The sequence below is a fragment of the Coffea arabica genome, chromosome 7e (assembly GCF_036785885.1).
Source record: "Coffea arabica cultivar ET-39 chromosome 7e, Coffea Arabica ET-39 HiFi, whole genome shotgun sequence".
In the NCBI taxonomy this organism is placed as follows: domain Eukaryota; kingdom Viridiplantae; phylum Streptophyta; class Magnoliopsida; order Gentianales; family Rubiaceae; genus Coffea; species Coffea arabica.
In genome coordinates, this window is record NC_092323.1 from 34,345,607 (window position 1) to 34,358,989 (window position 13,383).

General features: G+C 35.8%; 1 protein-coding gene and 4 non-coding genes across 15 annotated transcripts; all 5 read left to right on the plus strand.

Moving 5' to 3' along the window:
- Nucleotides 1-869: 869 nt before the first annotated feature.
- Nucleotides 870-5,647, plus strand: LOC113702274 (TATA-box-binding protein-like). Of its 11 annotated transcripts, none has more exons than XR_011818374.1 (6): nt 870-1,031; nt 1,503-1,601; nt 1,709-1,782; nt 4,038-4,083; nt 4,160-4,247; nt 5,441-5,647. XR_011818374.1 is itself a non-coding variant. In XM_027223396.2 (5 exons), exons 1-4 carry the CDS (start codon nt 948-950, stop codon nt 4,242-4,244), a joined length of 342 nt encoding a protein of 113 aa, XP_027079197.1. In that variant the 5' UTR covers nt 870-947; the 3' UTR covers nt 4,245-4,247; nt 5,441-5,647. The 11 variants fall into 11 exon arrangements, 6 of the variants coding, with proteins under 6 accessions (XP_027079197.1, XP_071915544.1, XP_027079196.1 ...); XR_011818371.1 differs by lacking the exon at nt 5,441-5,647 and adding an exon at nt 4,412-5,058; XR_011818373.1 differs by having other exon boundaries at nt 4,038-4,247.
- LOC113702516 (small nucleolar RNA R12) lies at nt 3,039-3,123 on the plus strand. Its single transcript, XR_003451161.1, has one exon. It is a non-coding gene; the product is annotated as a small nucleolar RNA R12 (small nucleolar RNA).
- On the plus strand, nt 3,312-3,405 carry LOC113702555 (small nucleolar RNA SNORD24). The gene has a single exon (XR_003451193.1). It is a non-coding gene; the product is annotated as a small nucleolar RNA SNORD24 (small nucleolar RNA).
- Nucleotides 5,648-6,512: 865 nt separating the features above from the next.
- LOC113702514 (small nucleolar RNA R12) lies at nt 6,513-6,597 on the plus strand. Its single transcript, XR_003451159.1, has one exon. It is a non-coding gene; the product is annotated as a small nucleolar RNA R12 (small nucleolar RNA).
- A 182-nt stretch (nt 6,598-6,779) lies between these two features.
- LOC113702556 (small nucleolar RNA SNORD24) lies at nt 6,780-6,872 on the plus strand. The gene has a single exon (XR_003451194.1). It is a non-coding gene; the product is annotated as a small nucleolar RNA SNORD24 (small nucleolar RNA).
- The last annotated feature ends 6,511 nt before the right edge of the window (nt 6,873-13,383 follow it).

A 13,383-nucleotide genomic window follows, 5' to 3' on the forward strand; every position in this document is an offset into this window, starting at 1 on the left:
CGAGCTTCCAAAAATTAATTTTTGAAACAAGTCACTTTAAAAATATAATGAAGCTATAATTCCATGTATTTAGGTCTAATAAGGTTAGAAAATATTATTCGGGGCAAATATCCAAATAAATAATTAAATGAGCCAAAAATAGAGGTTTAAAAATAAGAATTTTTACGAGTCTTCACACTTTGTGGTCATTGCAAGGAAACTGTGGAACTTTCCAAATTATGTATGACTTTAGGTGGAAAAGCTTGTTTGGAACGTTACACACTATATTAGAAACATTCAGGCATCTTCTAAATGAAATAATTTGAATGGCATACCTGTGTTGGTAGAAGTATGTACTAGAGATTGTTTTATCATCTCTTTATCATGCATCAGTTAAGATTTTTCCTGATTCATAGGTATTTTACCAATTAGTTGAACTTTGACAAACCCATAACTAGCAAATAGTAGCCTATGTTACATGGACTCAGGTGCGGGGGTTGGATATGGGTGCGTGTTGAAGTGTCAGATATGCATATTTGAAAATTGTAAAATTCGGAGATATGTGTCGAGTGCGCTCCTTAAACTCATAGATGGACAAGATTTTTAGAAATATTTATTATAAAATTTATGCACAATGATGTATAAAGTGTATTTTGATAAAAAAAATTTTCAATTAAATGTGCAATTAGGTTGAAAAGAACCACAGGCTTGGTTAGAAAGTTAAAATTTTCAAGTACGGGTGGCTGAAAATTGTATTAAAAAGTGTAAAATTGTAAAGAGATTAAGTTACTTGTTGAACAGGATAATTAAAGTCAAAATACAGGGATTTAGTTGCAAAATAAATATCATTGTCAAACCCTATATTCCTCATTGCTCATTCCTCATTTCTCAGTCAGCCGTCACCTCATATTCATAGCATTAAAAACGAATCAAAACGGAGCTCCTCTTCTCCAAAAACAAACTCTTAGATGCCATCGTTGCTACAATCCCATATCCGCCAATGGAAGAGAATCAACAGCCCGTATGTATCAAGTGAAAATACAGCAGGTGTCGTGAGTATTTTTCTATTCAAATCTCTAGCAGCTTTCTCCTCCTTTCTTTCTCCTCCACAGAGCCAGCCTTCTTCCTCTTCCACTCTCTTACCATCTTATGTGACTTCTTGTCCATCTCTCCTCCGCCATCAACATCATATCTTGCACATCTCACAATAGTCAGCGTATCCAAAAATTTTTTACCATGTCATCCGTGCCTGTACCCGTGTCGTACCGTGTTGACACGGGTGCTTCTGGGGAGAATGGCGAGTCCGTGTAACATAGATTGTAGCATCTAACCAAGACTTCAGCTGTATATTAGGGGAAAAAATATGTTGTGGAAAAAGTTAATATAATTACTATTTGGTTGTCAAAACGAAATTACGATTTAAAACTTGTCCATCAAATGTTGCTGAGAATATCTTGACGTAAAAAGAAGAATCTTGATTATGTACTTGTTGTGCTGAGCAGCTCTAGTTTCGATTGTTGCAGTATGAAGAACTGTTCCCTGGATTAATCAATTGGATGGAACAACCAAAAATTGTTTTGCTTATCTTTGTTTCTGCAAAGATTGTTCTCACTGGAGCAAAGGTATGGTATTCTCAACTCTTTTTTAAGTTTTTCGTATGGTATCATTTTTGGTATTCTATTCTGGCTGTCCTCTCTCTCTAAATTTGATATCTGCATTTCATTTTCAGGTTAGCGATGAGACTTATACCACCTTTGAGAACATATATCCTGTTCTTACTGAGTTCAGGAAGAATCAGCAATGGTATGATGTTTGATTATGCCTAATTACCTAACGATTTTAGTGATTTAAATGTCTCTGAAGTGCTTTTTTGAATTACCTTTTGGATTATTGTGTGGCAAACCTAGGTCGTTGTGATAAGCTGGTTGTGAATTAAAAGAGATGACAAAAATCATGTTTGATCGGGGATATAGGTCCTTGAAGTATTGATTGTACTTATAAAGTGCTTTTGTGAATTACCTTTTGGATTATTGTGTGGCAAACCATAGGTGGTTGTGATAAGCTGGTTGTGAATTAAAAAGAGATGATAAAAATCTTGTTTGATGAGGGATGTAGGTGCATGAAGTGTTGACTGGGTACTTATAAAGTTTTCCCAAAAGACAGATTTTTCTACAGGAGTTGAACACAACTGTTTTCGTTTTGCATATGTTAATTTAGCTAGCATAAAATCATCTAAGTGCAGACACACTTAAGATTGGGGTGAAACCAAGCCATTTTGTCTCCTGATTCTTTAGTTGACATTGAGAAGTCATTTACCAAAGGGAAATTAAAAAAAGAAAAGAGGAACAGGGGTGTCTTGGTATTGAACCATTCTAAACTTGGAAAAGGTTATGTTAGTTCAAGGATGCTTTTTTTATTTTATCAGATAGTAATATATACTTTTATCGAGATCTGCCATGCGGTTCTGCTAACATAACTCTGCTTCTTGCCTCAAATCTTGGTGAATTGGTTACTCCATATTGACACTATGTTGTTTGTAGATATTCTCTTTTATTCTTTTCCCTTCTGGGTAGTATAATAAATCAGATTTTCAGCGTGAAAGTCTGAAAGTATTCATATGTTTTCTTATAATTGTGGAAAGTAATTCTTTGGGATTTGAAAAGCTCCCTGCAGCATCTCCGCCTAATATTGCGATTCCTCAATCCTGCTACTACTATACTTTATATGGTGTCTCAAGTGAATTGAGGAATCTATCATTAGGCAATACTGAATTCAAAATTTTGTTTTTTGACGCACGTAGGTGTGCTGTCTACCTTTAGCTCCAAATCATTCCTCCTATGCTTTTAGGATTTTTCGGTGACAAGGTAGATACAAATTTTTTATTTTTATTTTTTTCTATCTACTTATTTTTGTATCTTTTGATCTATAGTTTTGGAAATAACATGTAAAAACTATCTCTTCCTACTTAAATTGATTTGCTACTCTTCCTACTTAAATTGATTTGCTACCATGTGTTGCTGTGGCAAAGATTTGAGCCCAGTTGGGTGGTGGTGGTGATCATGGGAATGATGAAAAAATCAGACGGATTCCCATTGATTACTTTTCGTGAGAATGATAAAAAACAACCAGCTATTTCTGACCCCACAGCACCACCATCACCTGCTGCCCATCTCCTACCCAGCTAATCTACATAATTAATGGTTTTTATGCATGTTAGGTAGCATTTTTTTTTTTTTTTACTTTTTCGTTTTGAAATCCGTATTAGCACTGAACAGATGACATGATGCATCTGGGTGCAATGTTCCGGCAATTTTTCAGAAATTGAAAGAGAAGGCCTTGTGATGTGAGAAATAGATATTTGCTACTCTTGATGGGTAATTTATCTACCCACCTGATGATTTTCTATCCACCAAGATCTCTGAGGCCTGCTGCTCTTTTAAAATTTGCTTACAAAACTTCTGCACCTCAATTAGCTCCCAAGTTTCCTTGAATGGGCTTGCCATATGCAATAGAGATGCTAAGAGTCTTTACCAGGGAAACCTACATATACATCTTAAGATCATTATTTTGTATCTCACAACATATGTATACTAACATAACCAGCTTAAAGCTACATTGGCATGAAGTTATCATCTAACAACTTCCTAAAAGAAAGAAAGCACATGTTAGATTTATGGCGCTCAGGTTTAGTCGAAGTATGATTAAATTGTATGTCAAAGACTCTGAACTTTTAAACTCAGAAGATTGTGTTGAAATCAGCCTATAGCCAGAGCTCCAACAAGCATGGTTTTCCTGTTTGTCTAGTTTCTCAAAAAGATTACCATGACAAGATGAAATCTGTTGCACCACTTAATTATGCAGGCTCCCTTTACGAACTAATACCAATCTTGCAGGATTGTAGTTACATCACGCTACCACAAGTTTGCTGATATATTAAGTCCATTCTGTTGGTGGCCATCCCATTCAGTTCCCCTCTTTACCATTTTGCTCACTTCGTGTTTGGCATGAAATTATTTCCTGGAGCGTTACTAATTCTGTTTGTTATTTCTAAAAAGCAGTTCTTTCAGCACCTCCAAAGTTGGTGTACAGTAAACTAGTTCTGCAGTATGCCTCCTAATTTTCTCCTTTTAAGTAGTCCAGGTAGTTTAAGTTTTCTCTTAACATGAATATTCTGTTTCAGCTTCACAAGGAAACTTTTGGTGGCAGTTGCAGAGAAGTGGGGTAGTCATGTTCTTGTTATTGATAAAGTTGCACCCCCTAATTGAAAGGTTAGGTATACCATTTGTTAGCTGATCTTGGAGTTAACAGCTAGATTGGTGTCTAGGAATTCTGAATTCTCTACGTGCTTTCTTTACTGGCAAAAGGGAGTGGTTTTCATTTGCTTAACAATGACTTCTATTTCTGATAGGTCAAGATTGTATTTTATTTGCAGAATGAAACTGTACGCAGAGAAAGGAGCTGGATAGTTCTCATCACTTGAATAAGAAACCTAAAATTCTAAGATCCCTAGACTCCTGCAAGATGTTGATGTGTGTTGCTTGTAAACTGCTGTTTCCCAATTACCATAAAAGACTGGGAGTTAGTTTAAACTGTTTAAAAAGATAAGATGCTAATCACCTTTTGCAGAAACATTCTTTTCCTTTCCACCTTTAAAGATCAGCCTTTCTTATCATATTTTTTCCTAGTTATAGAAGGAGTATGTTGATGAACTTGGAAGATCTTGTTTATCTGCCCGAGGGACCAAGCAGCAGGGCTGTTGGGTGCCCTGAAAGTTATGGGGTCCCCTTAGAGCATCCAATGGCTCTGAATATTGCATAGTTGCCAGGATATCCCATCCTTTGTTGCCCCTCCCCCTCTCTTTGTCCATTGTTCTTGATGAGTTTTTCCCATCTCTCTAATATTTGGAATTTTATGTGTAGATTTTTGTATAATCCAACTTTATCCTGAATTGTATTCTGATCTCAAATTTCTGCTCATTTAAGCTGTATGTAGTTAATGATCTTCTGCATTTCATTTTATATCAACTCTGGCTGATTGCCCTTATCAATCAAAGCTTGGATAATGAAAATTTTTAAGGTCCTCTCCTCTAAAGCATTACTCTCTCCCTTCATTGTGCTGCACCAAAAGAAAACAAACAAGAATAAGTAAGCATTGTTGCTGGGATGTGCTTATATCTAGATCGCATAGGCTTGGTGATAAAATTTAGATTCTGGAGACTGATAGGAAATTAGGAATCATAATGGTTTATTGAAGCTTGTTATGGTTTTTTTGGGCCGGAGAAACTTGGTGATGTCTCTTTAATCTACCTTATAAATTCTTATTTAGAAATCTACCAGTGCCTAGATTTTAGTTGCTCAATTATAGTTGCATTTGGATTAGATTCATTTCGATTGATATTTGACTTGCTGAAATGATGATATTCTTTGTGGCATTGCAACTATAATTTTTCTCTTTTCGCCAGAATGAACCGACAGGAAGGATTTTGGAGCTTTCCTTTCTTCACTTAGCTATGTCAGAAATAGCAGTTCTAGGGACAAGGCATCAGATTGTCATCGATGAGGTGTCTTCTTGCCCCTTCCATTGTGAATTAGATGCGTATTTCAGAGCAAGTAGCCATCTTGTATTCAACTGACATTCCAAATCTAATTTTATATTTTAAAGAGATCAATCGTCTATTCAATAGTATCAAATGAAACTCAAAAGCAAACCTTTTTTTTCAAGTTAGAAAAAAGAATTGCAAGCCCAGATGAAAAAGAAAAAGAAAAATCCAAATTACAAGTAGAATTTAAGAAAGTGGAGAGGAGTTATGTTTAAGATACCAGAAATGAAGGGAGGTAAATGTAATTTAGCATTTGTTGATATAGTATTTACCGGCAGGTGCAGATAGGCCGTCCTTATAGGCTAATTAGGGTTTCAAGGCAATGGATTGCCCCAGTCTCCTGCCCTGCCTTTATAAGAGTAATAGATAACAAACAAAGATAAGGTTAAGGACTGAGGAGCCTCGGGATTTGATTGCTGCTTTCCGAGTTTGTTTGTAGATCTTTACTTTTTTCTCTTCTCTTTTGGGTAGTATGATAAATCAGATGTTCAGTCTGAAAGTCAAACTATTCATATGTGTTCTTATAATTCCAGAAAGTAATTCTTTGGGATTCAAAAAGCTTCCTAACATCTCATTTCCGCCTAATATTGCAATTCTTCGATCCTGCTACTACTATGCTATACGTGGTATCTCAAATGAATCGAGGAATCCATCGTTAGGCAACACTGAGTTCAAAATTTTCTTTTATTTTTTGCACGCGTGAGTGTGTTGTCTACCTTTAGCTCCGAATCATTCCTCCTGTGCTTTTAGGATTTTTCGGTTACAAGGTAGATGCAAAATTTTTTTATAATTTTTCTATCTACTGATTTTCGTATCTTTTGATCTATAGTTTTGGAAAATAACATGTAAAAACTATCTTTTCCTACTTAAATTGATTTGCCACTATGTGTTGCTGTGGCAAAGATTTGAGCCCAGTTGGGTGGTGGTGGTGATCATGGGAATGATGAAAAAATCAGACGGATTCCCATTGATTACTTTCCGTAAGAATGATAAAAAACAACTAGCTACTTCTGACCCCACAGCACCACCATCACCTGCTGCCCATCTCCTACCCAGCTAATCTACATAATTAATGGTTTTTATGCATGTCAGGCAGGATTTTTTTTTTAAAAAACTTTTTCGTTTTGAAATCCGTATGAACGGATGACATGATGCATTTGAGTGGAATGTTCCGGCAAATTTTCAGAAATTGAAAGAGAAGGGCCTGTGATGTGAGAAATAGATATTTGCTACTCTTGATGGGTAATTTATCTACCCACCTGATGATTTTCTATCCACCGAGATCTATGAGGCCTGCTGCTCTTTTAAAATTTGTTTTACAAACTTCTGCACCTCAATTAGATCTCAAGTTTCCTTGAATGGGTAAAATTCCATATGCAATAGAAGATACAAAGAGTCTTTACCAGGGAAACCTGCGTATACTTCTTAAGATCATTATTTTGTATCTCACAACATATGTATACTAACATAACCAGCTCAAAGCCTGATGATAAAATTTAGATTCTGGAGACTGATAGGAAATTAGGAATCATAATGGTTTATTGATGCTTGTTATGGTTTTCTTGGGAGGGGGAAACATGATGATGTACGTCTCTTTAATTTACCTTACCAATTCTTATTTAGAAATCTACCAGCGCCTAGCATTTAGTTGATTAACTATAGATACATTTGAATTAGATGCATTTAGATTGATGTTTGGCATGTTGAAATGATGATATTCTTTTTTCTTTTTTTTTTGGGGTCGTTAAGAAATTTATTGATACCCAATCGAGATACAAAACTACAAGGGGGCATACCCCTGGAATTACAAATACAATAAACAAATCAGTAAAAGGCTATTAAAACATTAACGTACTAGAACATCTCAACGATTATTAAGAATGGTGTCATGTAATAACGAAGTCCTTTGAAGCCAAAGGTTTGTGTTAGACGACTTAACTCTACGTAAAGGAAAAAGCTTACATCCAAGCAACTCAAAAATCTCCTTTTGGATTGTCTTCTTGTCTTGCATACATTTTAAATAAGTTTACCGTTCCTCTCTCCAAATGCAATTTGTCCTTAGCAAGACTGCTCATACCAGCCCAATCTTCATGCTCATGCCAAAAAGATCCATTTCCTTGACGAAACAACAGCTGCATTTTATCCTCCACCATTTGACGAAACCCCAACATTCTCTTCCATATCAAAGAATCACCTTGTTTCAACTGTGTACAACATGGATGAGGGACATGTGAACCATATCTTGAAGTAAAAATTCTAACCCAAAGCGGCAAAGACGTTCTAAATTTCCACCAGAGTTTAGAGCTAAAGCCTGCCATTATATCTGAGAGACTTTGAACGCCTAGGGCCATTTTTCTTGTGTTGGACAGGAGACTTTCTGCCAAGATATCCAATGATGTTTATTAGAGCCTTCAAACTCCCCCCCCCCCCCCCCCCCCCCCCCCTTTTCCCTCCCCCCGCCCAAAAAAAGAAGAAATCAACCATAATCTTCTCAAGCTGGCGACTGATTGCCTTAGGAGGCTCCATTACTGCAAAGATGTGAATTGGAATTACACACAATACATGTTTGATAAGAATCAATCGACCTCCACAGGAGAGGAGCTAAGTTTTCCACCCAGCAAGCTTCTTATTGAACTTATCTACAATGATGTGAAAATAATCAACTTTCCTCCTACCCTTGTAAATATTACATCCCAAGCAGACAAAAAGGTAAATTCTTCTTTGTGATACCAGAGATGTGGGTAATAGAACGACAAAGTCTAGCACTAGCATGATCCGAGATGACATAAAAACTCTTAGACTTATTTATTTTTTTGTCCAGAACCCTTCTGATAGAGGTCAAGGAAATCCATCAAGTGCTTTAGAGAACGCCTTTCCCCCTGTAAAAATAATAATGTCATCTGCAAAACTGAGATGAGAGACTGATAGAAAACCATTAGAAACATAGAATGGAGATATACGGCCCTCTGATGCCATGAACTTAATCCCTCAACTCAAAGCCTTCGATACCAAAATAAAAAGGAAATGAGACAACGGATCTCCTTGTTGGAGCACTCGGCTAGCTTTAAAAAGCTCATGAGGCTTACCATTAAGCAAAATGGAAAAACCAACTAGCTGCTAAATGATTTTGAATTAGGGCAATGAGCCTGTGACTAAAACCAAACTTAGCAATCAAATCAAAGCAAACAAAGAAGGTCAACTAACTCAATCAAAAGCTTTCGTCATATCGAACTTAAGAGTCATACTATGGCCTCTGATTTTCTTATCAACGGAATGCACCAACCCTTGAGCCAATAAGATATTGTTGGCAACATACCTTCCTTCAACAAAAGCCAACTGTACATCAAAAATCAAGAAAGGCAGCAATGGTTTAAGTCAATTGTACAAAATTTTAGTAAAAATCTTACTTAGAAATGCACAAAGACTAATAGGCTGAAAATCAGCAAATGAGGCGACTGTATCCTTCTTGTGATGCAATCCTAGGATCAACTTGAGCTCAAGTAGCGATTGAAGCTAAAGGAAGAGTACAAGCCTAATTCTCGAAGCTGTTTTATGTTTAATGCTTTAGTCATTTGTTTAGTTAATTTTCCAGCATTCTTAGTTGTTAATTTGGGTTAGTTTAAGTGTTAGTTGAGTCGATATTTAGAATAAAGTGGTTAAGATCTTGTGACCTTAAGTCCAACCGATTAGAGTTTTAGGAAAGTAGTCATTTGTTTTCAAATTTAATTAGGAATCTTGTGTCTTGTAGAAGGTTATAAATACCTTCAACCTTGAACATTTTTATCATCAAGATTAATAAGAGTGATATTTTCCAGCCAACTCTTGGTGTGAAGAGAGAGTTCTCTCTTAGTAGAAGCAATCCCTTGAATACTTTAGAGTTTCGTAAGCATTCAAATTTAGCTTATTAATTCAAGATCACGTTGAATTGTGATGCATTCTATGTCATAAATTTGATTTTTTAATTCGAGTAGTTACAGGTTGAAATTATATCAACATGTGCATGACTTCTAGAATTGATTAGGGTCAAATTTTTTCCGCTACCAAACCGTAGGTATTAATCGTTTAGGTCCAGAACTTGTGATTTATGGATTTCATCTCTAACGGGTTCATATCATCTGGCATCAGAGCTAGTTGGCATAAGATTACTAGCAATTGCTTTTGGAATAGGAACACTAACCCAAAAATCATTAACAACATCAACTAAGTCGGAAGAAATGATGTCCCAACAATGTGTGAAGAATAAACCAATGAAACCATCTGGCCCAGCAACACTTTGAAAACAGTTTTTTTTTTTTTTATTTCTTGCACTGAAATTTGCTCTAAGAGCTTACTATTCAACTTTGAAGAAATAACCTGAGGAATACAATTAAAAGTCTTTCTTGAGCTGCCATATCATGATTTGGAACATCCTGATTAAACAAATCTTGAAAGAAAGAAATTGCAACTTGACTAATTTGTCCTTCATCATCTATCCAATAACCATCACAGTACTTAATTTTATGAACAGAAAGACGAGCTTGTCTCTAAAGCAAAGAGGCAAGAAAAAATTTATAATTGGAATCACTCTCTTTGAATCATTTGATGCGGGCTTTTTGATGCCAAAATATTCTTCCTGTGCCAAACACTGTGAAAGTTCAGCTTGAGCCTTACTCCATTCGACTCGGTTAGAATCAGCGGAATATTGTTCATACATCTCCTTTTTACTCCTAAGATTCTCCCTTGTCGTAGCAACTTTATCAAAAACATTGCCAAAAACATTTTTATTCCAATCTCTGAGACAAAAATTAAGCCTGCAAAGCTTCTGACAAAAAGGAAACATCCATGTATACTCCATTGAAATTTCCCAATTGTTCTTAGCTGTAGACAAAAAAGAAGAGTGATGAATCCACAAATTAGATTCCAACATCCATGTAGGGCCACCCACTGACATCACACTTAATTGAAATAGCAACGGCGAGTGATCTGATTAACATATGTTCAAATGATGAATCCATGATTGAGAAAATTGACGCTACCAGCTACTATTACATAGCACTCTACCCAAATGCTTCCAAATGTGCACAGCATGCCTAACTCTAGTCCATGTACATTTACTACCCACGGCCGAATTTGTATTAATGAACAGCCAAGATAAAATTGTTAAAATTCACTACTGCTTGCAAATCCCGAGGCGCACGGCTATAGTGTTCCTCCAAAGACGATATAACATTTAAGTCCCCTCCAACTATCCATGGGCGATCACCAACATATGAAGCAATATGAGACAAACCAGCCCATAAGCAATGCCGTTCAACTCGCATACACTTCGCACAAACAAAGGTAGCAAATGCAGCTTCACTCCAAGAATCATGGGATATAGCAAGGTGTATAAACTACACATTATTATTGATTGAGGAAGCATGGAAACCCGACTTCCAAAAAACCCAAATTTTATTCGATATATTAAACAAACCAAATTCAAACCCCAACTTCTATTGAAATTCTAGAAAACAAGCAGCATCAATCATAGGCTCTAAAACTACTAGCAAAGAAACACTATGGATATGAAGCAATTTTCTAAGATGCCGCAAAGAAGAGCGACCAGCAATTCCTCTAATATTGGTGACTACTAATCATTATGACAAGAAAGAGGTGAGTTCTTGAGGAGCCTTAGAGGCTTGAAAAGTAAGGACTATTCTTGGCAATCTCAAATACCTCCTTTGCCAAGGTTTTTAGCTGTGGGGTGAAGAGGCTGATTGTCCTTAATTGGCAGTATTCTATTGGATATTTCATCCCGGAAGGCTTTAAAAACCTCTAGCAATGTGGGTGAAACTGAAGCTTGATTTGGCATCTCATCTGAATTTGAAAACGAATCTCCTGTAAGATCTGTAGAAGGCTTGGACCGACTGTCAATGCATGATCATCAATCACTCAATAAGACAAATTATTGTGGGATGGAATATGCTCCAAAGAACAAAGAGACTGATGTTGATGATGAGATGGGGATACATAGATTGTTAGGAAAACAGTAATAACTACAACAACAAAAAACGGCTTTGACGTGAAAATTCACTTTTCTTAAGGAAATTTTCCCCCACTATTCTACTACTGGGTTTGCAGCAATTCCCTCTAAGAATAACAAAGCCAACCAGAATTTCTGCACAGTAGTATGCAGAAATTCTCCCAAAACGGTTTAGAGAATATTTTTTTGAACGAAATAGAAGAATAATAAAACAGAAGTAAAGGTAAGGCCTCTGTTATCTGGACACTATTATTTATAACGTTCAGATACCCCAAAAGAAATGTCATGCCTTTTGGAAACGTATTTCTTCATGAATAGGTGCCTTTTGGAAACGTATTTCTTCATGAATAGGTACCTTTTAGAAATGAATGGACACTTAATGGTTGTATGCGTTGTATCACCAGATACAACCCTTAAAAGGAAACTGTTTAGTTAAGAAGAAATATTAAAATGAAATTAATTTTTAATTAATTTCAATTCTTAAGATCCAAGTGCCCCAAGTGCCAAAGTGCCAATCTTTTGACCATTAAATTTATATTTTAATTTAATTGTCAACATGACAAATGCATGTGTAATTTTGAAGTTTCCCTCCAAAATTTTCTACAATCCAAATTGAATTGAATAGGTGTGCGCTTGATTATAAACCTCTTCCATTCTTCACGTACTTTCAATGTGGGATTATCACTAACTATAATTATTTCCAACAATCCCCCACTTAGTTAGTGATGAATCAAAGTCAAAACATTTTAAAACTTATGCATCAAATAGGTGTCTTTTGACTTAAACCTATTATTAGTATAATTATTTCAAAACCTTGTTGAAATTGATGGTAATTATAAATTTTAAACCACAATTCCTTTATAACATGATCAGAAATAACTATACACATAAATCTTACTTATTTCTCGTAAAACGTTTGCCGTGAGCTTTAGCACCGTATTGTGGCCTTGTGCTACTTCCTGATTCTTGAACTCTTAAAAAAGTTTTAGTCCAAACTTTTGATAGAAGCGGCACCACCTCTTGAGTTCATATAGGTGAAGTCGACTTTATAGTCTTTGATTAGACTTCCTTGTTCTTCTACCGAACATATGTACTTCATTAAGAATAATAATTATTATTCAACCTCCCATTCTCTTAAGTACTTATCTAGTTACCGGTACTTGCTACCTGTCAAACAATAATTTGTTGTTACCTGTTAAACCTTTAGAATTGCTTACCAATAAGAAAGGTTAGGTTACTATCATTGCTGACAATTTTAGAATGGTCTCAGACCCATAGCACTGGTAGTGCTTTTGATCATATCTCTTGAGAGTCCTTTAGTTAAAGGATCAGCAAGATTGTTACCAGACTTGACATAGACAACTGTTATAATTCCATCAGAAATTAATTGTCTTACATATTCATGTCTCAAAGCAATATGTCTAGATTTACCATTATAAATCTTACTAAATGCCCTAGACATAGTTGCTTCATTATCGCAATGCAAAGAGATGGCTGACATCGATTGTGGACACAACTCTATATCTAGCAATAAATTCCTTAGCCATTCTACCTCTTTACCTGCTGCTACTAATGCAACAAACTCAGACTCCATAGTCGAATGAGTAATACACGTCTGTTTCTTAGAAGCCCATGAGATAGCTCCTCCGCCTATTTTAGAGATCCAACCAGACGTTGATTTATTATCATTTTAACAAGTACCGAAGGAAACTTGTTATAATATAATCCAAAAGACTTTGTCTTTTTAAGGTAACCTAGTACTCGCCCAATTGCTCTCCAATGGTTAGTACTAGGATTATGAGTA

What these genes read in the sequence shown, in the direction of transcription:
- LOC113702274 (XM_027223396.2), top strand. Translation starts at nt 948, where the DNA reads ATGCCATCGTTGCTACAATCCCATATCCGCCAATGGAAGAGAATCAAC. An exon ending in GTGAAAATACAGCAGGTGTC is followed by an intron (nt 1,032 to 1,502) that starts GTGAGTATTTTT and finishes CGATTGTTGCAG; the next exon opens with TATGAAGAACTGTTCCCTGG. An exon ending in TTGTTCTCACTGGAGCAAAG is followed by an intron (nt 1,602 to 1,708) that starts GTATGGTATTCT and finishes TTTCATTTTCAG; the next exon opens with GTTAGCGATGAGACTTATAC.